Source organism: Formica exsecta, unplaced genomic scaffold, assembly GCF_003651465.1.
Source record: "Formica exsecta isolate Colony F162 unplaced genomic scaffold, ASM365146v1 scaffold196, whole genome shotgun sequence".
Lineage (NCBI taxonomy): Eukaryota > Metazoa > Arthropoda > Insecta > Hymenoptera > Formicidae > Formica > Formica exsecta.
The window spans coordinates 662,441-682,555 of record NW_021849259.1 but is presented as its reverse complement, the minus strand read 5'-3'; the positions used below and the strand labels follow the sequence as shown (position 1 = coordinate 682,555).

The window sequence follows — 20,115 nt, the reverse complement described above, 5'->3', positions numbered from 1 at the left end:
AGATAAATTTCATACTGCATAAGAAAAATTAATTAATTAATAATCTAAGAGAAATTAAACAAACTAATAATTACATTAATTATAATCATGGCTGATCTGAAATTAATATAAAAATGAATCTGTATATGTCGATTGTTTAATTAATTAATGTAGATATGTATTATAAATATCTATACATATAATGTAGATACATTCACATTTTTGGTATGTTTAACATTTTTTCCAAAGAACAATTAATTATGCAATTATACTTACGGATCCCATCATGCTAGTCAGGTGGATGTCCTTTTCGTCTTCGGTGGTCGACGGTGCCGAATTCGTTGTTGTTGTCGGTGTCGTTACATTCCTGGCACTAGTCTCCACCGCATTCGAGCTCCCATGAACTCTCAGAAAGGGACCCTGACGGAGACTACCGTGATTCCTTTGGGATAGAGGAAGGTCCAGTAACCGATGAACCCTCAAACGTTCGTTTGCCCTCGATTCCGCAACTGCAACTGCCACGGCGCGTTGCACTTCCGCTACTGCGGCTCTTTTCACTTCTAACACAGCTTCCTCTGGACATAAATTTAGTAAAAATTCTAAGAATTTGTATCATACAACTTTCCGATATAATCAAAGATTTGTGAAATTTATTATGAAAATACCGGCTCTTCGTTTGACTTCAGCCACTCTGTCCTCGGTCGCCCTGATCGTTTGCGCGACGATCTCGCCGGACAATCGTTTCAGATTGCCATCCCGATCGCCGGTGGACGATTCAACCTGCGCACCGTTGGTCGATGAGGGATTATTGCCGTTGCCGTTATTGCCGTTGGTGCCGTTCTGTGCCGCGACCACCACACCTGGCGGTGGCGCCGCAGCCGCCGGACTGGAACATCCCCGTCGCTGCAGGATCGCCAATGCTCTCTTCGTTTTCTCGACCATGCCAAGGATGCAGTTGAGCATCACGTGGATATTCTTCCACTCGTCATCAAGACTACCGCCGTTCTGCGTTTGCAAGCCGTGGCCCATCGGCTGCTGCGACTGCTGGGTCAAATGATGCGGCGTGGAGAACGCGTTTATCTGATTAATCTGCACGAGGCTAGGCGGTACCGGGCTTGGACCGTGGGCGTGCGCGTGACCTTGAATCGACCCTCCTGCGGAGTGCAACGGATGGTACCAGCAGTAGGACGGGTCCGTCGGTGTCTGTTGCTGCTGTTGCTGTTGCTGGTGGTGATGATGACTCCACGGATTGGTAGACCTCTTGCCATACACTGGCATGTCGTCCAAAAGAACGCCGTTCTCGTAATATCTGTTAAAATTCGCTAATATTAACGGAAGAAAACAGAAGTCGATGCTGTTAGTATGAGACAAAACTCAGTTTTGAGTCTGATACGATTAATCTTTAATTATTATATAATATCACAATCAATAACATTAGAAAAACTAAAGCATAATGTACACACTTAACATGCATTTCTTAATCATCGGCACGCGAAAATGTATTCAACAACTCGCCAGATTCCCGTATTGTTCGTTTTAGAGCGCCTCTCTATTCTTACACGGCGGATTGTTTAGGCATTCAGTATCGCGTGGAGGTTGCCTACGAATCAAAGACGACTGTCTATGTGTACGCGCTTACACCCACGTTCGCCGACATGCTGCGATGCGATGTGTATTAGCAGGATGCCGATAGGCACTCGAGGCAAGTTCACCGGTGCTCGTGGACGAAGGGGTAACTGTGGGGGGAAAGGGGGGAAGAACGCGATAGGGTGGTGTTCGGGAAAGGTGGTGCCCCCGATGATATATGGAAACGTCACCGGCAGACATATCGAGAGGAGGCCAGGGTGGCATTGCCAGGGCGCACACCGCGTTTTGTCGCCTTCGTATTCGCTTCATGGTGTCTCCCTCTCCCTCTCATCCACGTGCATATCATCCAGAGCGGAAATCCTGGCCGTCCGGTACTGATTCCATCAACACCTCGGATGCACAGTGAAGATGACACGTGGAATTTATGCATTAAGATGATCGAAGTAATAATTTTCTTTTATATCCATTGTCAATCGCTTATAATTCGAAGATTTGATTATTGACGACTGTTAATGACTATTAAGAAAAATTCGATTTGAATTTTTCCAGAAAGTATATTTAAGTTCGTTTAGTAAAATATATATTTTTCTTGAATCGCGAATTTTCTCTCACTTGAGATCGTTGAGATTTCTTGATTAGCGTGTTGGAACATTCTCGCGCGAGGCATCAATATCAACGAAATGTTGAACAGGAGGCAATTTCGCATTAATGGGTGCCTGATCGCGATAAATATCGGCAAGAAATGCAGGCCGGCAGCCAAGATTTTTCCGAAACGACCGGCACATTTGCGGCTTGGCAAACGTAGTACGTGCGCGTGTACGCGCAGATGTGTGGCGTTCGTTATCGCGTGAATTATCGCTATGAGCCAGCAAAGATTCCACGAGATCATGCCGCGTGAGATGCAATTTGTGCGATAATATACGCGCCCTCATTGTGTCTATTTCTCTCCGTCGATTGTGCGTGGAGAGAGAAAGAGAGAGGGAGAGGGAGGGAGGGGGGGGGAGAGAGAGAGAGAGAGTTATTATGTTTGCGCTTTCAACGATCAATCCGCAGATATTATAATTGATATTATGATATCTTTACATTTTAATAGCTGAATTACTTGCGTCGATCAAGTATAATATCTTTATATATACCAATTTTATTTTTATATTTAATATGTGAGATATAAATTGCATTCATCTTGAAAAACATAATTAAAGACTTGAATTTTATCTGAGACAGATATTTATCATTCTCTCAATTTAAATATTCTAATACTATAATATACATATATACTGAAGTCGCTGAAATTGTTTTTCTAATTTTTTTTTGGCCTCATTCCAAGCTTCATTTAATACGGTTCTTTGTCCATTATCAAACAACTCTCTCGTAATGGATTGGAAAGAGATAAAAATTGATCGATCCATTCAAAAATCTATCGATGTCGCAACGTTTCATTCTTCTCGAGGCTCTTGACGACCGCAATCAACGTTTGAGGATCGATAGGAATACACAAAAGATGACGCGTGTTCACACTCACGGGGTGTCGGAGGCACGGCGCTTCGTCGTATGAGCGCCGGAATAATGATGCAACGCGCCCGTGGCGTTGCTGCCCGCCGCGTGCTGAATGGCACCGACGCCGGGATTAGAATTCGAGCGCATGGCGTAATGAGCGGAGCACTGATTACCGCCGCCGATCCCGTTCGCACCCCCGTGCTCGCCGAACACCTCGACGGACTCGCCGGACGGGACCAGTCCCACGGTCTCCAAAACGGCGGACTCGTTGGATCGGAGGAATTGCACGCAGCTCTGCGAACGTAAAAAAAGGATCGCGTTAATCCTTTCGCTATCATCATCTCAAATCGCTGCATTTATTCTGTAATATGTAAAAGGGTGGAAACGTTTCGAATTACTGATTATTCAAATTTTCTAAAAAGGGGAATAATAACAGATTGTTATAATGTTTGATTATAATAATTGATATATATATGTAATAAAATATTAATATAATAATTAAATATTAAATATAATTGCAGTGAAACGAATATTAAAAGTCGAAACCGATGCGATCAGGCGAGCCAATCAGTTTCAGGACTGGAAGGATCTAACATACTTCTCAGCATCCTTTATAATGTATTGCAACTTTCTGCTAGTTCACAGATAACAATCTTATAAAAATTGATGTGAAATTATTACATATAATATATTACATTTTAATTCGCGCGTGTGTGTGTGTGACATTCTTTCTCAATAGAAAAACATTTATAATAGCATTTTTAATAACGGATTCAATAATTTTAAATTTTCAATAATTTTTTAAATATTGTGTATGTGTATCGTAATAAAAAAAAATATATATATATATTTTTTTTTTCATCACGATACACATACAATATTTAAAAAATTATTGAAAATTTAAAATTATTGAATCCGTTATTAAAAATGCTATTATAAATGTTTTTCTATTGAGAAAGAATGTCACACACACACACGCGCGAATTAAAATGTAATATATTATATGTAATAATTTCACATCAATTTTTATAAGATTGTTATCTGTGAACTAGCAGAAAGTTGCAATACATTATAAAGGATGCTGAGAAGTATGTTAGATCCTTCCAGTCCTGAAACTGATTGGCTCGCCTGATCGCATCGGTTTCGACTTTTAATATTCGTTTCACTGCTTTCTTTATCGCCGTTCCCGCCACTCGCGCCCATCTAGTCGAAGTTTCTCGTCGAGCCCCTTATTCCGCCGTGCCCTCTCTTGCCCCCAATACTCAGAAGTCGGCGTGGCAGGGTGGGATTTATCGCTTCTAATTCAATATCGGTACCTTCCGTACCGCCTCCCGTACACCCCTCGCCATCTCTCGTCCCCTTCCTTTCGAGCTCTTTCGTTTTCACGACTTGCAATTAACGATCATCGATCGGGGGTCCAGGTACACGCGATGACCACTTGTGCAGCGTGTACATGTGTGAAAATATTCGCGAACAGCACTTGGCCGATGCTAAACGTTTCCACTTGAAAACTGACGATAACGAGAGTCTTGAGAGAGAGAGAGAGAGAGAGAGAGAGAGAGAGACACTTTTGTACGCGGATAAAACAATTAAATAAGTCAGACCTTTTTTAAATACATGTGTCAGCATAATAACTAGTATAAAATACTGACCATTCCTATTTTTTTATAAATGCTGATATTTTATATTACTTACATTTTAATAACAAAATTTGACCGACCAAAGATTTATTTCCTGATAATAAAAAAATCTCGATAGTATACATTTACCACATAATATGTCAATCATTTATTGAAAATATCAACTAAACATCCTTTAAACATGCTAATATAAACTCCTAATTTTCTCGCATCGATTTTTAAGAAGTGCACATGTCGCAAAAAGTTTCTAGGATTTATATGACGTCGAGTTTCGCAATCGCGGAGGAGATACCGAGGCTCAGGGAAAACCGGAAAACCAAGCCGTCGTGCTCCGCCTTGCGACTTTCGGATCCTCACGCGCGCCTTCATCGCGCCGGCAGAAATGTAAATGCTCGCTATTAATTTGCAATTCGTTATACCTCACCGAGAGCTCTCTGTCGCCCGGCCCGCCTCACTCTTTCCTTTTCACTCGCCTTCGAGACGGGCAACAGCTGCGGACAGTAGCGTGAGCGGAAGGATCCTATTAATCCTACGAGCTCGAATTTCGCGGTGTCGCAGAAATTAAAGTCGCAGTGCGGTGCGTATCGATTGAGCGAAAATAACGAGCTTGCTCCTTTGCATCCTTTGAGTTCGCGTTGCCGATCGCGAAACCGTTCAGTTTTAATAATTCCGATATATTACAAAGGAATTTGTTCAAAATTCTACGTACGCCTCGAAAAGTAATCGTCATTACTTGTCATTTGGTCATTTCATTTTTTTTAGAATTATTTTACTTCTGTATATTTTTATAATATTTTCTGTATTATTTTTGTAATATTTTTATATTTATGCTGTAGATCGTTCTTTTGTGTATCTCTCAGAAAATAGAAATATTCCATGTCTCCCTCTTTCCTGATTTTACACGCAAGCGAATATGCTGCGTATATAAAAACCCAAAAATTTCTTTTGCAAATACTCTTAGTTTTAATATACCATAGAAGCGTATGTGTGTGTATATCTATAGAAAACGCATAAAGAAGCGCTAACGCACATTTCTTTTAACGTTAATTCCCCGTGAATTCGCATAAAAGTTACCGCCTGATATAAAATACGTGTAGTATGTCTTTGCTTTTCATTTTTTTACGCAGATTAATAATTACGAGATACCGGATATTCAAACCAACCGATGCGTACATGGATGGCCAAAGTAGACCAGATTAAATCGTACATCCACGGATTTAGCGAGGAAAATTGCATGCAAGGGATAATTTTAAGGACGAGATTATATACATTACAGACGAACAGTTCCGAGCTCTCCGGTATAATTCTCTGAAATGCAGCGTTATTTAATCGGTTCTTCCCCGAGCAATTCTTTCCACCAAAGCCTAAATTATTCCGTAATGCAGCGTTATTTAATCGGTTCTTCCCCGAGCAATTCTTTCCACCAAAGCCTAAATTATTCCGTAAAAAAAAAAAAAAATACATTTCACGTGGATTTACGATCACGTGACTTTTCGCGAACTTTTTACTTGTCGCATAGAAAACATTTGATAAACGAAGGATCAATAAAACCATATATCTATATACCTATATATTTCTTCCTGCTATTAGCAAAAAATTAAATAAGGTTTGCTGAACATGAGATCATGCGTGTCACGTATTATGCATAATATCGCGTGGCTATGAAATTCTGTATCTCGCGTGTATCTATTGCAATGTATCTCCTACTGCGAGGGATTCAGGAGGCAAAAATCATAGAGCTTTTTCCCGAGCCGCTCGTCTCGTTCCGACTCGTTCATCCATCTTGGAACAGACTGGCGTGCTCCCACCGACGATCGGAAAGTAGCCTGGGAAAATAAAACAACCCGCCAGCCGGCCAACCTTGCCTCTGTTGATTTTACGCGGGTCCTCCCGCGTTTCCGCGTCGCACTCGTTATACGGAGAGTGTCCTGGATCTAACACGCAATTTCTCACGCAGATTCCACGGCGTATTTAAAATTAGTTTCTCTCTGTTAATGATCTATGACGAAACGCTGTCACTTGTAATTCCTGCATTATTCAACGTTGAATTCTTTGACAATATGGAATTGAGAAGGAATGAAAAAGAATCGTTACAATATTTAATTATACAATATTCGAATTTATATATTAAAATAATATTTTGTGTAATCCTTTAACATTGTTGCCTAATTACCGCATCACGGTCGAGTTAGTTAAAAATTGTAAAACCACAAAGAAATAAAGTGGCGAATACACTGCCGCAGTCGCTGGTTTGGAAAATGAATTTTATAATCTGGGAAACTGGCATCTGATGTGCTAGCCGCTTAGAGCTCGGTTTAAAATTTAACTAATGAATAATTAACCAGCACTTTTCCATACAAGATGCGAACTCAAGCATTATGCTACAGTGACATTTAAAAATTATATTGTTTTCATGTAATAAAGAAATAAAAACATTTCATTCGTTTAACACAAGTAATTGCATAAATAATAATTAAAATCTACAAAGATTGGGATAAAAATTTATTCCACTATTATAATTTATTTGGTTATTAGTAAAGAGAACCTTTACCTTGTATAAAATTTATATTCGAACAATATATTTATTATTTATTCAGAGTAATTTTTATTTTCCAAGCTGTTAATGAAATAAAAAGATTTTTTACTTTTCTTCAAGCATTTAGAGGGGAGGGAGATAAAAGCGCATTGCTTTGCATGAAATAATATATAATGATGACTCGTCCATTACCTTGAACGGCATACTTTGTGTGTTCCCGCATACTAGCAACAATGTCACGGTAAGGCAAACACGTGAAAGGATTCGGAAGCGCGCCTGTACTCGCCCAAGCGCAGTAGTGCATACAAATTTATGGGCCGACGCGCGACCCAAGTAAGAGAGAAAGACAGAGACAGAGAGAGGAAGATCAAACACGCCCGGCATCTTCGGGAGGACATGGACCGGTCCCTGCATAACAAACACTGCTCGTACAGTGATCTTCCCTCGTTCGAGATACCGTGCATTCCGCGGCGAATCTCTTGGAACGAGAATCGGCCACATGTGTCATCGATCTGCCAACAGCGGCATAATGTCCCGCGGGATTCGTCTCCCTCTTTCGTCGCGATATTCATCAGAGAGTGCAATAAAAAATTGCGCGTATCATTAATTGAACGCGTGACTGCAAAACAAAATTGCCGCGTATTCTACAAAGTGCAGCAGCTACAAATAAATAATAAGTTTTTTTTTTGTGTATTAAATGTAATTGCTAGCTTTTTTTTTTTAATAGAGAAGACGCGTAAAATGTCAAAGATATTTATTTAAAAAATGATAGAGATAAATTGTGCGAGATACGTATATGAAAAGTATTTACATGTGCAATTATATGTCAAAAAAATTTGATATTCGTTAATTTAAATTACTTGATAATTTATAAAAAAATTACAATATGATTTTGTTCTGATTTATATATAAACGATTTATTCTGACTGCGACAGATCCTGGTCGCGAGATAGATAGGAATTTTTGCGGTGCAGAGAATGCGCGTCTTCATGCATCGTTACGCGCTACGCCACGATGCACACGAGTGCAGTGATTTATGATCGTTGTAATGGTTCCAATAAAGCGTCAGGTCGCTCAAGGATCAGGCGTTACTGTTACTCTCATTATACTCTTGTGACATTTTGCCGAATGTAGAGAATACATAAGAAGCAAAGTGTGTGAATATTTTCATTGAAGATCAGTGAGTATTGAAATTTTGTCATTGCTTTAATCAATAATTTTCATTGATTCAATTTAAGAGAGTATTCTTTTCTCTTATAACTTTCAATACACCAATATTAATCAAAACTTTATAAAAACGCGGATTCTTTCGAAATAAACCTTCAAAATAAAACTCAGTGTATTATAAGATAAATTATATAAAATGATAAAAGTATTGTTATATCTAAAAAAAAAAAAAAACGCGATATATCATATTATTGCACGAACTCATTTCAGAATTGAAATATTGATTTTTCGCATTTTTGAAAATAAGTTTTATCGACTAGTTATAATAAATGCAAAAATCTATCTTACCTGATTATTCGCTCGGGCCGCGTTGCTCAGGTCCCTCTGTAGAGAAGGTAAAGTGTGCTTAAGGTACGGCAAGACGAAACTTCTGAGCGGGAAGTTGGTCGCCTCCTGCAACGCCGAGTGAAACTCCTCGGCGGTCATGCTACCGCTCTGAAAATTAACGGGACGACGAACGTTTAGTCGCCGCTTCGTGTAATTGAATCGTCGGCAAAAAGATCGGTAGAGCGAAACCGGAACGCGTTTCCGGAACGAGTTGCGCGCGTGGCTTCGGTCGGATTTGGTTTTGCGTTTGTCACGTGCCGCGATCGTTTTACAGTTAAGCACAGTCACCAGATGTCACGTTTCCGCGACGTATGCACGCTCGGTACACACGACGACATTATGCATTATGTACGTATTTTGAATATTTACGAGCTGTTTAACGACACGGTCGGCATCGATCAACTATGCTTTTTTTTCTCATCTCGTGCCGCGTACAGATCGCCAGATCGTTATCTGACGCTTGTTAGTTTCAGTTGAATCTCAATTTTTCATCATCTTATCTTTATCATTGTCAGAATATAAAATTATGTAATTCAAATGTATCCTTCCACAATTAAGAAATTATCGATTTCAAATTTTATTCCGATCAATTCTTCATTTATAAAAAATAAATCACACTCTGTTGGATTTTTATCATCAGTTTATAAAAAAAAAATGTTAATCATTTTTTAATAATATAAAATAATATCCATTGCAGAGAGAGATGCCTGCAACATAACTGCAACATATTTTATGAATGCATTTGCACAAAATACGTTGATGCGTATCGCAAATTCTGCAATTTCAGCACATGACAGAAAATTCCGTCAGCTGGTACGCGTACCTTACTTATTGTTGGTACTGAAAGAGTTCGTAACTTCGGTAAAATCTCGTGTGCACCTAAGAGGATGCTTGGCCAAATACCAGATGCAATGCGCGATAAGCTAACAGAGATTGCAGCTGCAGAATATGAGCTAACGGTTCGTATCGCGTAACTTCATAGAGCGCGTACCATAGTACCAAATTTATTATTATTATTAATTATTATTAATTATTATTATTAATTAATGTATATAAAAGATAAAAAGAGAGATATAAAAGAAGAGCATATAAGCTTTCTCTGTCCAGATAAAAAAAAAAAAATATTACTGCTTAGATTTCTGATTCGAAATATTCCTGATAAAATCTTTGAAAGTACACACAGAAAAATATTATTCTATTGCTAAGTAAAATGATCTTGTTAGTTTCAGTTGAATCTCAATTTTTCATCATCTTATCTTTATCATTGTCAGAATATAAAATTATGTAATTCAAATGTATCCTTCCACAATTAAGAAATTATCGATTTCAAATTTTATTCCGATCAATTCTTCATTTATAAAAAATAAATCACACTCTGTTGGATTTTTATCATCAGTTTATAAAAAAAAAATGTTAATCATTTTTTAATAATATAAAATAATATCCATTGCAGAGAGAGATGCCTGCAACATAACTGCAACATATTTTATGAATGCATTTGCACAAAATACGTTGATGCGTATCGCAAATTCTGCAATTTCAGCACATGACAGAAAATTCCGTCAGCTGGTACGCGTACCTTACTTATTGTTGGTACTGAAAGAGTTCGTAACTTCGGTAAAATCTCGTGTGCACCTAAGAGGATGCTTGGCCAAATACCAGATGCAATGCGCGATAAGCTAACAGAGATTGCAGCTGCAGAATATGAGCTAACGGTTCGTATCGCGTAACTTCATAGAGCGCGTACCATAGTACCAAATTTATTGAAAAATTAATAAAAAATTTAATAAATTACTAAAAAAAATCGACATTTTCACTGAGAAAATATTATCTTTAAATTGGCCAGAAAATCTGTTATTAAAAAAACATCCGTTGGTTTTTTTAATTTAAAATTAAAATTTCAGGTAACTGCAAACATCTTTTTATATTTCAATTGTACTCGGCAAATACAAGCATTATTCACCTACCAGAAGCGCGAGCACCAGCGCACGCACCGTGTCGCCCGTGTCCGTCGAGATATCGGTGGCGAATTGCACCAGAGTACCCAGCAGCCTCTTGAGCTTGCCGTGTCCGGCGAAGATGCTGCTGACGCATCTGGATGCACCACTGCCGGTACCGTTCGCCAGCGCGGGGCCATCGCTCTGGTCGTCTGTCCTGGGTCCAGCATTGACAGCACCGGACCCTTCCTCGAGCTCGGACTTGACTGATTGCGAAGGCAAAGGACTGTCGTTGTCGGAAGACCTGGAGCAACCGGACGCGCCCTTGTACTCCGACCGAGAACCGTTTGTTTGTTTTTGCTGGCCGAGTCTTTGGTGCTGCTGAGACGAGGGCGAGTGCGCCTCTGGTTGAACCACTTCCTCCCGCGAGGATTTCTCCCGCGGACCGGAAGATGCTGCAACGAAAATCAGTTCTGGCATCCAGGTATATCTCAAAGGTAAATTATATCACTCGAAGGTAAATTCAATTAGCTCCCTATGTAAAGAGAAATTGTATTTATTTTTGGATTATTTATCTTTAGTTATCTTTATTATTATTATTATTATTAACTATTATTAATTATTATTATTAATTATTATTAGGAAGCAAGAAGAATTACTTTAACAGATTTCTATTTCATTCAGGCTCGAGAAAAAAGTTGATATAATCAAATATGTATATAATTAAACAAGATGTCCGGTAATAATCGTATCACCTCTCATGTATAGAGAGGGTTAAATCGAGTAGAGGAAAGTTCTATATCATTTTGCAATTTTTGCAATAATTAATGAGATTTATTTTAAAAAAATAGCTAATCCGCGCGAGTATAAGTGCACACAGAAAAATATTATTCTATTGCTAAGTAAAATGATTACTCAGTTTACTTTACTTCTTTTAAGTAACAGTTATCTTTAACAAAGAATATTTTCTTAATAATAGTCTTAAAATAGACTTGTCACAAATTTTAGAAAAACTCATTATCATGTACTCAAAAAAAGTAAATATTTTCTTTTGAAGAATATTATAAAATTTTATCGAAGAAAATGGTCAGATATGGTTAATTTAATGTAAGAAAATTTATTAGGTCAGAAAAATTTAATGTATTTCTTTCAATTATATAATTTAATATTCTTGATTGAAATATTAAATTTATTAGGATTCAGAATATATTATAACTTATGATAGAGATTTGCGGATATATAAACTTATCAAATATTTGAAACAAGTAATATTTACTTGTATATAGTATGTATTTTTCTGTGTGTATCATCAGAGATCTACAATATATTTCGTCAATATAAAAATCACCGTTGGATAATATTTTGATCGATATCAAAGATAAAGTTATTTCATCGCGCGACTCGAGATCCATGACTCTAACGATCGACTACTCGATAAAGCCGCGGACAAGCTCGCGAGAAGCACAGAGACATTATTTACATTCGACACACATACACGCACATCTGGAAGCGGAACCGTACAAGGGCTCGGGAAGGCACGGCAAGCGTCGCCGCAAACGTCGCACTTTATGTCGCATATCCAGGAACGTCGAGCACGGTGCACGTGGAACGGGCAGCCGACCGCACGCACGGCGCACGCACTCTTCCGCAGAAATACGCGCTTACGCACACCGCGCGCCGCATACCCGCACGCATACCTGCGTGCGTGCGTGCGTGCGTAAGCCCGCGCACACGGGCATGCCCGCGCGTGGATGCAACGGATAACATGCAATTACGGGCCGTGTCATCCGCCTTGTCTTGTTTCGCTGTGCGCGCGCGTAGCGCGTTATCTCCCGTGGAACGCCCGCGGCATGCGTGGCGAAAACGACGAGGGCATGCCGAGTATGCCGATAACGAAATGTTACAGACAGTAAACCCCCGTGGCGCATTTCGTGTAACGTCGATCAACAGCAACGAGATATTCTGTCCCTAGTTGGCGAGCTCCTTCGTCGCACCCGATCGATCGATCGATCGACAGGTTGTTGACAATTTATATGAATATTTATGCTCAAGAGAGAAGCTCCTTTCACAATGAAACAGAAAGAATCCTAAATTCTAATTTGCCGAAGACTTATCTATCCTTCTCTATTCATTCATTAATTACAAACATCACGTGTTTAATGCATATTTATATTTAATATATTTATTCTTATGTATTTTAACGTAGTTTTTTTATCAAAAAAAATATTTTATGTGAAGATATCAAAAATGTAATATATATCAAAAAAAAAATTATAAAAATAATTAAAATATTGGGAAAACTGTTGTACTTGAAAAGTGAAAATTTGTCGAAATATAATTTATAAAAATTCCTACGATACTGTTTAAAAACAATCACGATACGTCAAATTTTTTAAAATATGCCAATATTTTTGTGCAATCCTAACATTAAAATCGTAATCATATCCGAAGCGAAGAGCTATCATCATAATAGCATGTCGAATTTCTGAATTTGTAGCCGTTATACCTGTACACGCGCGCCATGGCTCGTTCATAATTAAAGAACAGCCGCAGGTATCCTATAAATGTGCATTAAAACGCATATTGCGAGGCTATCAATGCTGATACGTTAATGCGCACGTTTAACGCAATTACATATCAGTATAACAATCGATATGTACACGAAATATTCGAATAGGTATACGAAATTCTTATGCGTTAAGACTCTTTATAAATTATATAAATGTTCTTGTAACCAATTATTATCTTATTGTTAGATCAAGAACTGCATATTTCTCGCAACTATCGTTAAAATAATTAATCCTCAGATTAGGCAACGTGTAATGAGATGCCGAATAATTAATGCGGAACTCGAACTTTCCGCTAGAGTAACGCACAAGGGAACCGTCAGATAAGACGGTCAATCTGTTGGCGGAAAGGTAGGAGGGACGATCCCATTAAGCTAATGGAACTGATCGCCACAAGGTATTTTTGCGTGGGTGCGTGTAAATACATAGAGCAGATCAGTGTCTAAGGAAAGAGAGAGAGAGAGAGAGAGAGGGAGAGAGAGAAAGAGAGAGATAGCGCGGCAAATAGCGAGAGAAGGAGGAGGAGGTCGACGCTACCGTGTCACTACCACCTGACGCCGGTAGCCAGTAGGTAATTACCTGTACCTGAACTCTCGACAAACTAAGCTGCCTCACGGCTTACGCGATATGATGGGGAGCCTGAGTACACATAGACGCCTTCCGCCGCCTGCATATAAAGGGCGAGGTCGTGGTTACACAGGGCGTCATCGTGATATCCCACGTGAAAAATCTCCTCCGATGGCCTCTGGTAACTGCCAGCCGGAAGATCGCGAATGGCGATTATACACACATATATATATGATTTTTTTAATCCTTTTTTTTTCAACTCGGTCGATCGGTTCGTGCGGTTGAAAAAAAAAGGATTAAAAAAATCAGAAAATATTCGTGAAGATTACAGTCGTCCTTTTGATAGGAATCGGCAATTTCGCCCTTCGAGGATCTTTGTCTCGCTCGTTTCTCGAAATCGTGTACGCGAGGAATATAAATCATCGTTCTACCGTGGATTTAATAATAATTTGTCACGCGCTTCTTTCTGTTATCTACCGACGAATTAATTTGCCGATTGATAAGCGAGCAGGTAGGACATTGCTTAATTACGATCTGTAAATTCAGGTCGTAACATTTGTAATAATATTATTCGATTGTAATACGCCATAAATGCGTGATAAATGTTGCCCGTTCTCCCCGCTCTTGTTTATTCGCTATCGATTTATTAACGTTGATGTCGTTTTCCACGCGTGACAGTACGAAGTCAAAGTAAAATACACCAGACACAAATTTAATTAATTACTTTAGTTACTTCAAACGTTTCCTTTTTCAATGTGCATAGCCGAAACGGGTTTTGGCAAATTTCATTTCGATATAATTCGTCCCGGTTTCGATTCAGAGAGATTAAATACAATCGAGCGAGCTGATAGGACGCGCGGTTGTCTCTCTAATGACTTTACGATACGAAATCGTTGCCATGCATCTCCGCGGTATTATGATGGCACCGATGCGGGTGCAAGCATCCATCCATTTTTGGATCGTGATGTCTCAATGCACTAGCGATTAAGTGGGCGCACAACGCGATGAAACAGAGATCAATTATTCTCGGAATGAGAGAATTCGACTTTCTCTCTCTCTCTCTCTCTCTCTCTCTTTTTTTTCTCTATCTCTCAGAGCCTTCCTTAGTTCAAAAATTTTGTACGGAACGTATCGACAGCACATCCCAAATAAAATTATTGTCACAATTATGCAAGAGGCGCAAATCGCATGCAAATAATACATAAACAATGCAATTATGTAAATAGATTATAATGAAGTAATTAACGAACGTGATTATTGTCATACCGACATATTATTCCATTATTGTGGCGACGAAAATAACTGCAATATCACTGTGTCATGTGTCTGGGATGTGATTACCACATAGAATCTTTTAATAATTAGAAACGCTAAAAAAAAAATCGAAAAAAGAGATATCGACTTTCTCTCTCTCTCTCTCTCTCTCTCTCTCTCTCTCTCTCTCTCTCTCTCTCTCTCTCTCTCTTTTTTTTTTTCTCTATCTCTCAGAGCCTTCCTCAGTTCGAAAATTTTGTACGGAACGTATCGACAGCACATCCCAAATAAAATTATTGTCGCAATTATGCAAGAGGCGCAAATCGCATGCAAATAATACATAAACAATGCAATTATGTAAATAGATTATAATGAAGTAATTAACGAACGTGATTATTGTCATACCGACATATTATTCCATTATTGTGGCGACGAAAATAACTGCAATATCACTGTGTCATGTGTCTGGGATGTGATTACCACATAGAATCTTTTAATAATTAGAAACGCTAAAAAAAAAAAAGATCGAAAAAATATCAGAATCATCATCGTACGTCTTAGGTAGCTTAGATTTAAGTGTAGATCTCACAGGTGCGCACAGGTACGGATGCAGGTAAATATTATCGACATTCTTTACGGATACATCCAAGGTTAAAGACCGTCAACGTGCGCATATGCGCGACACGCGAATGTTTAATCAGAGTCGCGCTGTGATTGCACGCGACTGTCACTCAACTCTCTCCCGCGATCTTGCCGCCGAGTTCCGTGACGTATGTACGATGCAACACAACGTACATACGTCTTTCGCTAGTATCGCGCACACATACAGACACACGTATGTGCGCGCATACGTTTACTCGTATGTACAAGAATCCCGGAGAGGAGATATCTAGCTCGGATGATGGTAATGGTACTGCCGCCGCCGTCGCTGCTGTTGCTGATGTTGCTATCCCTTCGGCCAGCTGTTACTTCCTGCAGCGGTTCTCCGTCCTTCTCTCTCGCGTCCGTCGTCCCAAAGGCTTATCAGAAGAAACGGAACGCGGCGCTCTCTCCTTTGGCGATTTCGTTTGATCGTGACGAGCATCCGCGCCGCGTCCGATATTGCCGGATACTGTCTGCCATTCTTTATTGTAATAATAGAGACCGAAGAGGGAGTTCAAGTTAAAAGCCGACGATCCGGAGAAAATACAGCGATTAGGGGGCGCGGATACAGTTACGAAAAAAATATATGAAAGGTCGGGAATTAGAATTTTTACACCATCGATTTTGTAAAAATACAAAATTCATTTCTATCATTCCCAAAATAAATATGATAGAAATACGATGATCGTTAGATTACGTTTATATCGCAAAATTTCAGGATGTATATAAGGGAAGGAGCGTGTATATGTTGCACAAAATTTCAGATAATCGCACCCGCTATTTTTCTGCGGAGACCCGTTTGTCTTCGTGACGACGGAAAATCAAAGTTTACCCATATGGGTTGGCCTTGCGGACCATATGCGCGTGCACACACACATACAAACACACATGTGCACAACTCGGAGCCACGTCGCAGTCCTCCGATGCCGCGAGCGAACTTTCTTTGAATGTTCCACTCACAAAGATATCCGTTCATCCCCGATATCGTCTACATATTTGGACAATATGTAATTTTAGCTATAAATCTGTGTATCAGAAAATTGTAAAACTTGTGATAAGATAAATGTCATCGATTTATCGTTTATCACTAAAATTTTTTCTGTCTTATTTATGCGACGCTTTTAACGCTAACTGTAATCGTCTCATTTTTACTTTTATCTGACAAATATTAAAATCGCATTCAACATTATAACAGTGCAAAAGCGTTAAATTTGAGTTATATGGAAATGGATTTTTGCGTTCGCCCTTAACGCACCAAATGATCTCTCTCTCTCTCGCGTCGAATTGTTTCTTACAGAAACTCCTCGTTTCACGCGGTACATATCACGACCAGACATCCCGCAAACCACGAAGAAGTTCGCCGCAAACTATTACGTCAATCAACCGCTCCTTCCCCGAATTACTTTCGGCGCACAGTTACTGACCTAAGTATTCGCGCAATTAGCCGTAATACACATTAGCGGCGGGTCATATTATTTTTCGATTCAGTAAAATTTCTATTATTTCGTAGGGCTATAAGATTTTTACAAGATTCTTTATTTAAACGTATTAAAAAATCGAAAATCAAGAAAAAAAACCTAAAAAATCAATTATATCAACATTCTGAAAACATGTAAATTACAAATTTTACAAAGAAAACTTAAAGTTTCATGTCTATAATATTTTTTATCAAATAATCCGTGCAAAATGATGATAAATGCTATAAATTATTATTAATGTCGATTCGCGTTTAAACTTCAAAATTAAATGTCCAAATGTCACTTTGATACTTATTTTATTCATAGGTGTAGGGGCAAGAAGGTGGTGTCTTCGTGGGCGACGTTCGACGGGAGCGCGCGAAGAGGAGCGAGATCGATAAAGCACACGTGCTCCACGGCGGCTGAGAGTCCCTGGCTGGAAGTAAGTACGGTGGGACTCAGCTGTCGCCTCCTAATTGCCGGGACAATGCAACAGATGGCTTTGATCGCAATCCCTACCCTCCTTCCCCCCCCCCTCCCCCATCTTCTCACTCTCCTCCCGTTCTCTCACCTCCTATCTCTTTCTCTTTCGCACTCTGTACCGCGATCTCCTCTTTCTTCCGCCGCTCATGCCGTTTTTCTCGCATCCTTCCTCCCGCGACTTTCCTCCCCGTTGATTCGATTCGACGTCACGCGACTCCATGTGTTTGATTTCATCTCGCAGAACGTGCCTTAAGAACGTCGAGATTTGATTCCGATCATTGTTCTAATCTGATCGATTGCACGCTTGACAATTAACGCGTTGTTTTTGTTGTAACGCATGTTTTTTTTTTTTTTTTTCTTGAAGTTGGATGAACAGGAGATGTGCGTACGAGCCGTTCCTCTAAACTATATTAAAAATAACTGGAATAATTCCGAATCTTTTTCTACTTTCGCTTTCCCATTTCGAGATCGCCGGATACGCCGCGATCCCGAAACCGCAGAGAGCCGAGCCGGTAGTTTCTGTGAACGGGAACACAGAGTCCCAACGTCGCGTATCTTCCATCGAGTCCTCCTACATCGAGTCCTCCACGAGTTCTTAGCGCTGATGCAGATGCGGGTTGTCGTGTGCACTTTGTCATTCTCGTCTCTCGTTGTTGTTTCATTGGATTATCTATGACTCTTTGCGGGTATCCGATTGCGGAATACAATAAACGGCCAATTGTATCCTTTTAATAAAGAGCGCTCGACCGACTTATCAGGAATAAATTAAGAATAAAATTAACGTTTTTTTTTTTTTTTTTTTTTTTTTTTCTTTCTTGAAGTTGGATGAACAGGAGATGTGCGTACGAGCCGTTCCTCTAAACTATATTAAAAATAACTGGAATAATTCCGAATCTTTTTCTACTTTCGCTTTCCCATAAATATTAATCAACACTAATCACACGGTTGAACCGACTCCTCTAAATACAAGATTATATAAAGAGACCCAAGATTAAGCAAACCTCGATTAATTTTAATTTAGTTCATAAATTTTATCATTTATGGGAACCGCAGTCATAGAGAAAACCTTGTTAAACATTCTAGTTAATTCAAACTAATGTTTGCAGAGAAATGGCTCCGCGCGCGCCCGGGTATTTTCATTACTGTTCCAAAAGAACGTGTCAAACATAATTAGCGGAATATCATCTCAACAGAGGCGATTAACCGGCTATTCGTTAATATATTTACCCTAAGCAGCGTCACGAGATTTCGAACCGGCAGTGTCGAGCTAATATATTCCCCGTCTAGTATTACGGGTCCTCCAGTTTTATGAAATTCGCGAGGAGGAGAAGGGACGGGAGAGAAAAGGAGGAGGAGGAGGAGGAGGAGGAGGAGGAGGAGGAGATCGCGCATACGCCGGGGACGGGCACCAGATCGTAAGCCGTATCCGGTAGGTACGTAGATAGGTCGGTACACGCGGTGTGCGGGCGACTATCGCGAAATACACCTCGAAGCGAAGCGCCGGGGATGCCCCGGCGCGGCGCGACGCGGCGGATATGATATCAGCCCCGAGCAGAATCCCGGTGGAAGTGTTGGACGTGCCTTATCGCGTCTGGACCAGGCAGTCAGGCGGCGCACGAACCTAACCGACACACACCGGGCCAGCCAACCAAGTTGACTGACTGCTCGCAGGAGTTTCGCCATCATCCCCCACGGAGCATCCTCTCTCTCCCTCCTCCCCCCTCACACACTCTCTCTCTTCCTCTCTCTTTCTCGCGGTCGTATTGCACGCATGTGTTTGTTGCATCTATGCAGCTACATGTGTAGAATACCGAGGTGTATGTACGATCTCAACGTTAATTAACGAGTCATCAAACGCGTAAATTTTCCGATTAATATGAAATTGATTTTTTTCTGCCCAAAAAATTATTATGATACGATATATGTTAGAAGCTTTCTTTGTGTTGCATTTTATAAAATAATATTTGGTCAGTCGAAGCCGAGTGGCATCGGCGTCTCGTCGACGCCAATTCGTAATAATTTTCAACACGGTTGCATCAACAAAAACTGATCGATTCTAGGATAGCACCAAATGAAAGGAAAGAGAGAGAGAGAGAGAGAGAGAGAGAGAGCCCGCGCTCGGACGTGATGACGGGGCTTTGATGTGCCAGAAGGGGTTTTTTTCCCCAAGCCTCGGTTCTCAAGTTAGCTGCGGGCTCGCCGCCCGTCTAGATAACCGGCTCGAGCTGAATGTACGATTCGAGCGAAAGAGCGAGTGCGCGTGGACTCGATATACGGGTACCGTCATGCAATATTCCGAACTAACGTACGACGCGCCCACAGCGTGGGCTCTCGCGCGGACATCGAGGCGAGGTCGTTCCTTTTAATTTTCAGTTTCGAGGATCGGGGTCAACTTCCGACGCCGCTCCAGGAAAG

General features: G+C 40.1%; 1 protein-coding gene across 1 annotated transcript in view; it reads right to left on the bottom strand.

Annotated features, from left to right (window-relative positions):
• The window catches only part of LOC115234201 (protein CBFA2T1), a 56,440-nt gene that overhangs the window by 1,091 nt on the left and 35,234 nt on the right, over positions 1-20,115 (bottom strand). The window contains exons 3-7 of the mRNA XM_029805025.1: positions 10,761-11,185; positions 8,755-8,901; positions 3,089-3,357; positions 645-1,288; positions 256-554 (exon numbers count right to left, since the gene is read on the bottom strand). Of these exons, the coding sequence (XP_029660885.1) occupies positions 256-554; positions 645-1,288; positions 3,089-3,357; positions 8,755-8,901; positions 10,761-11,185 (1,784 nt within the window). The remainder of the gene's footprint in view (positions 1-255; positions 555-644; positions 1,289-3,088; positions 3,358-8,754; positions 8,902-10,760; positions 11,186-20,115) is intronic.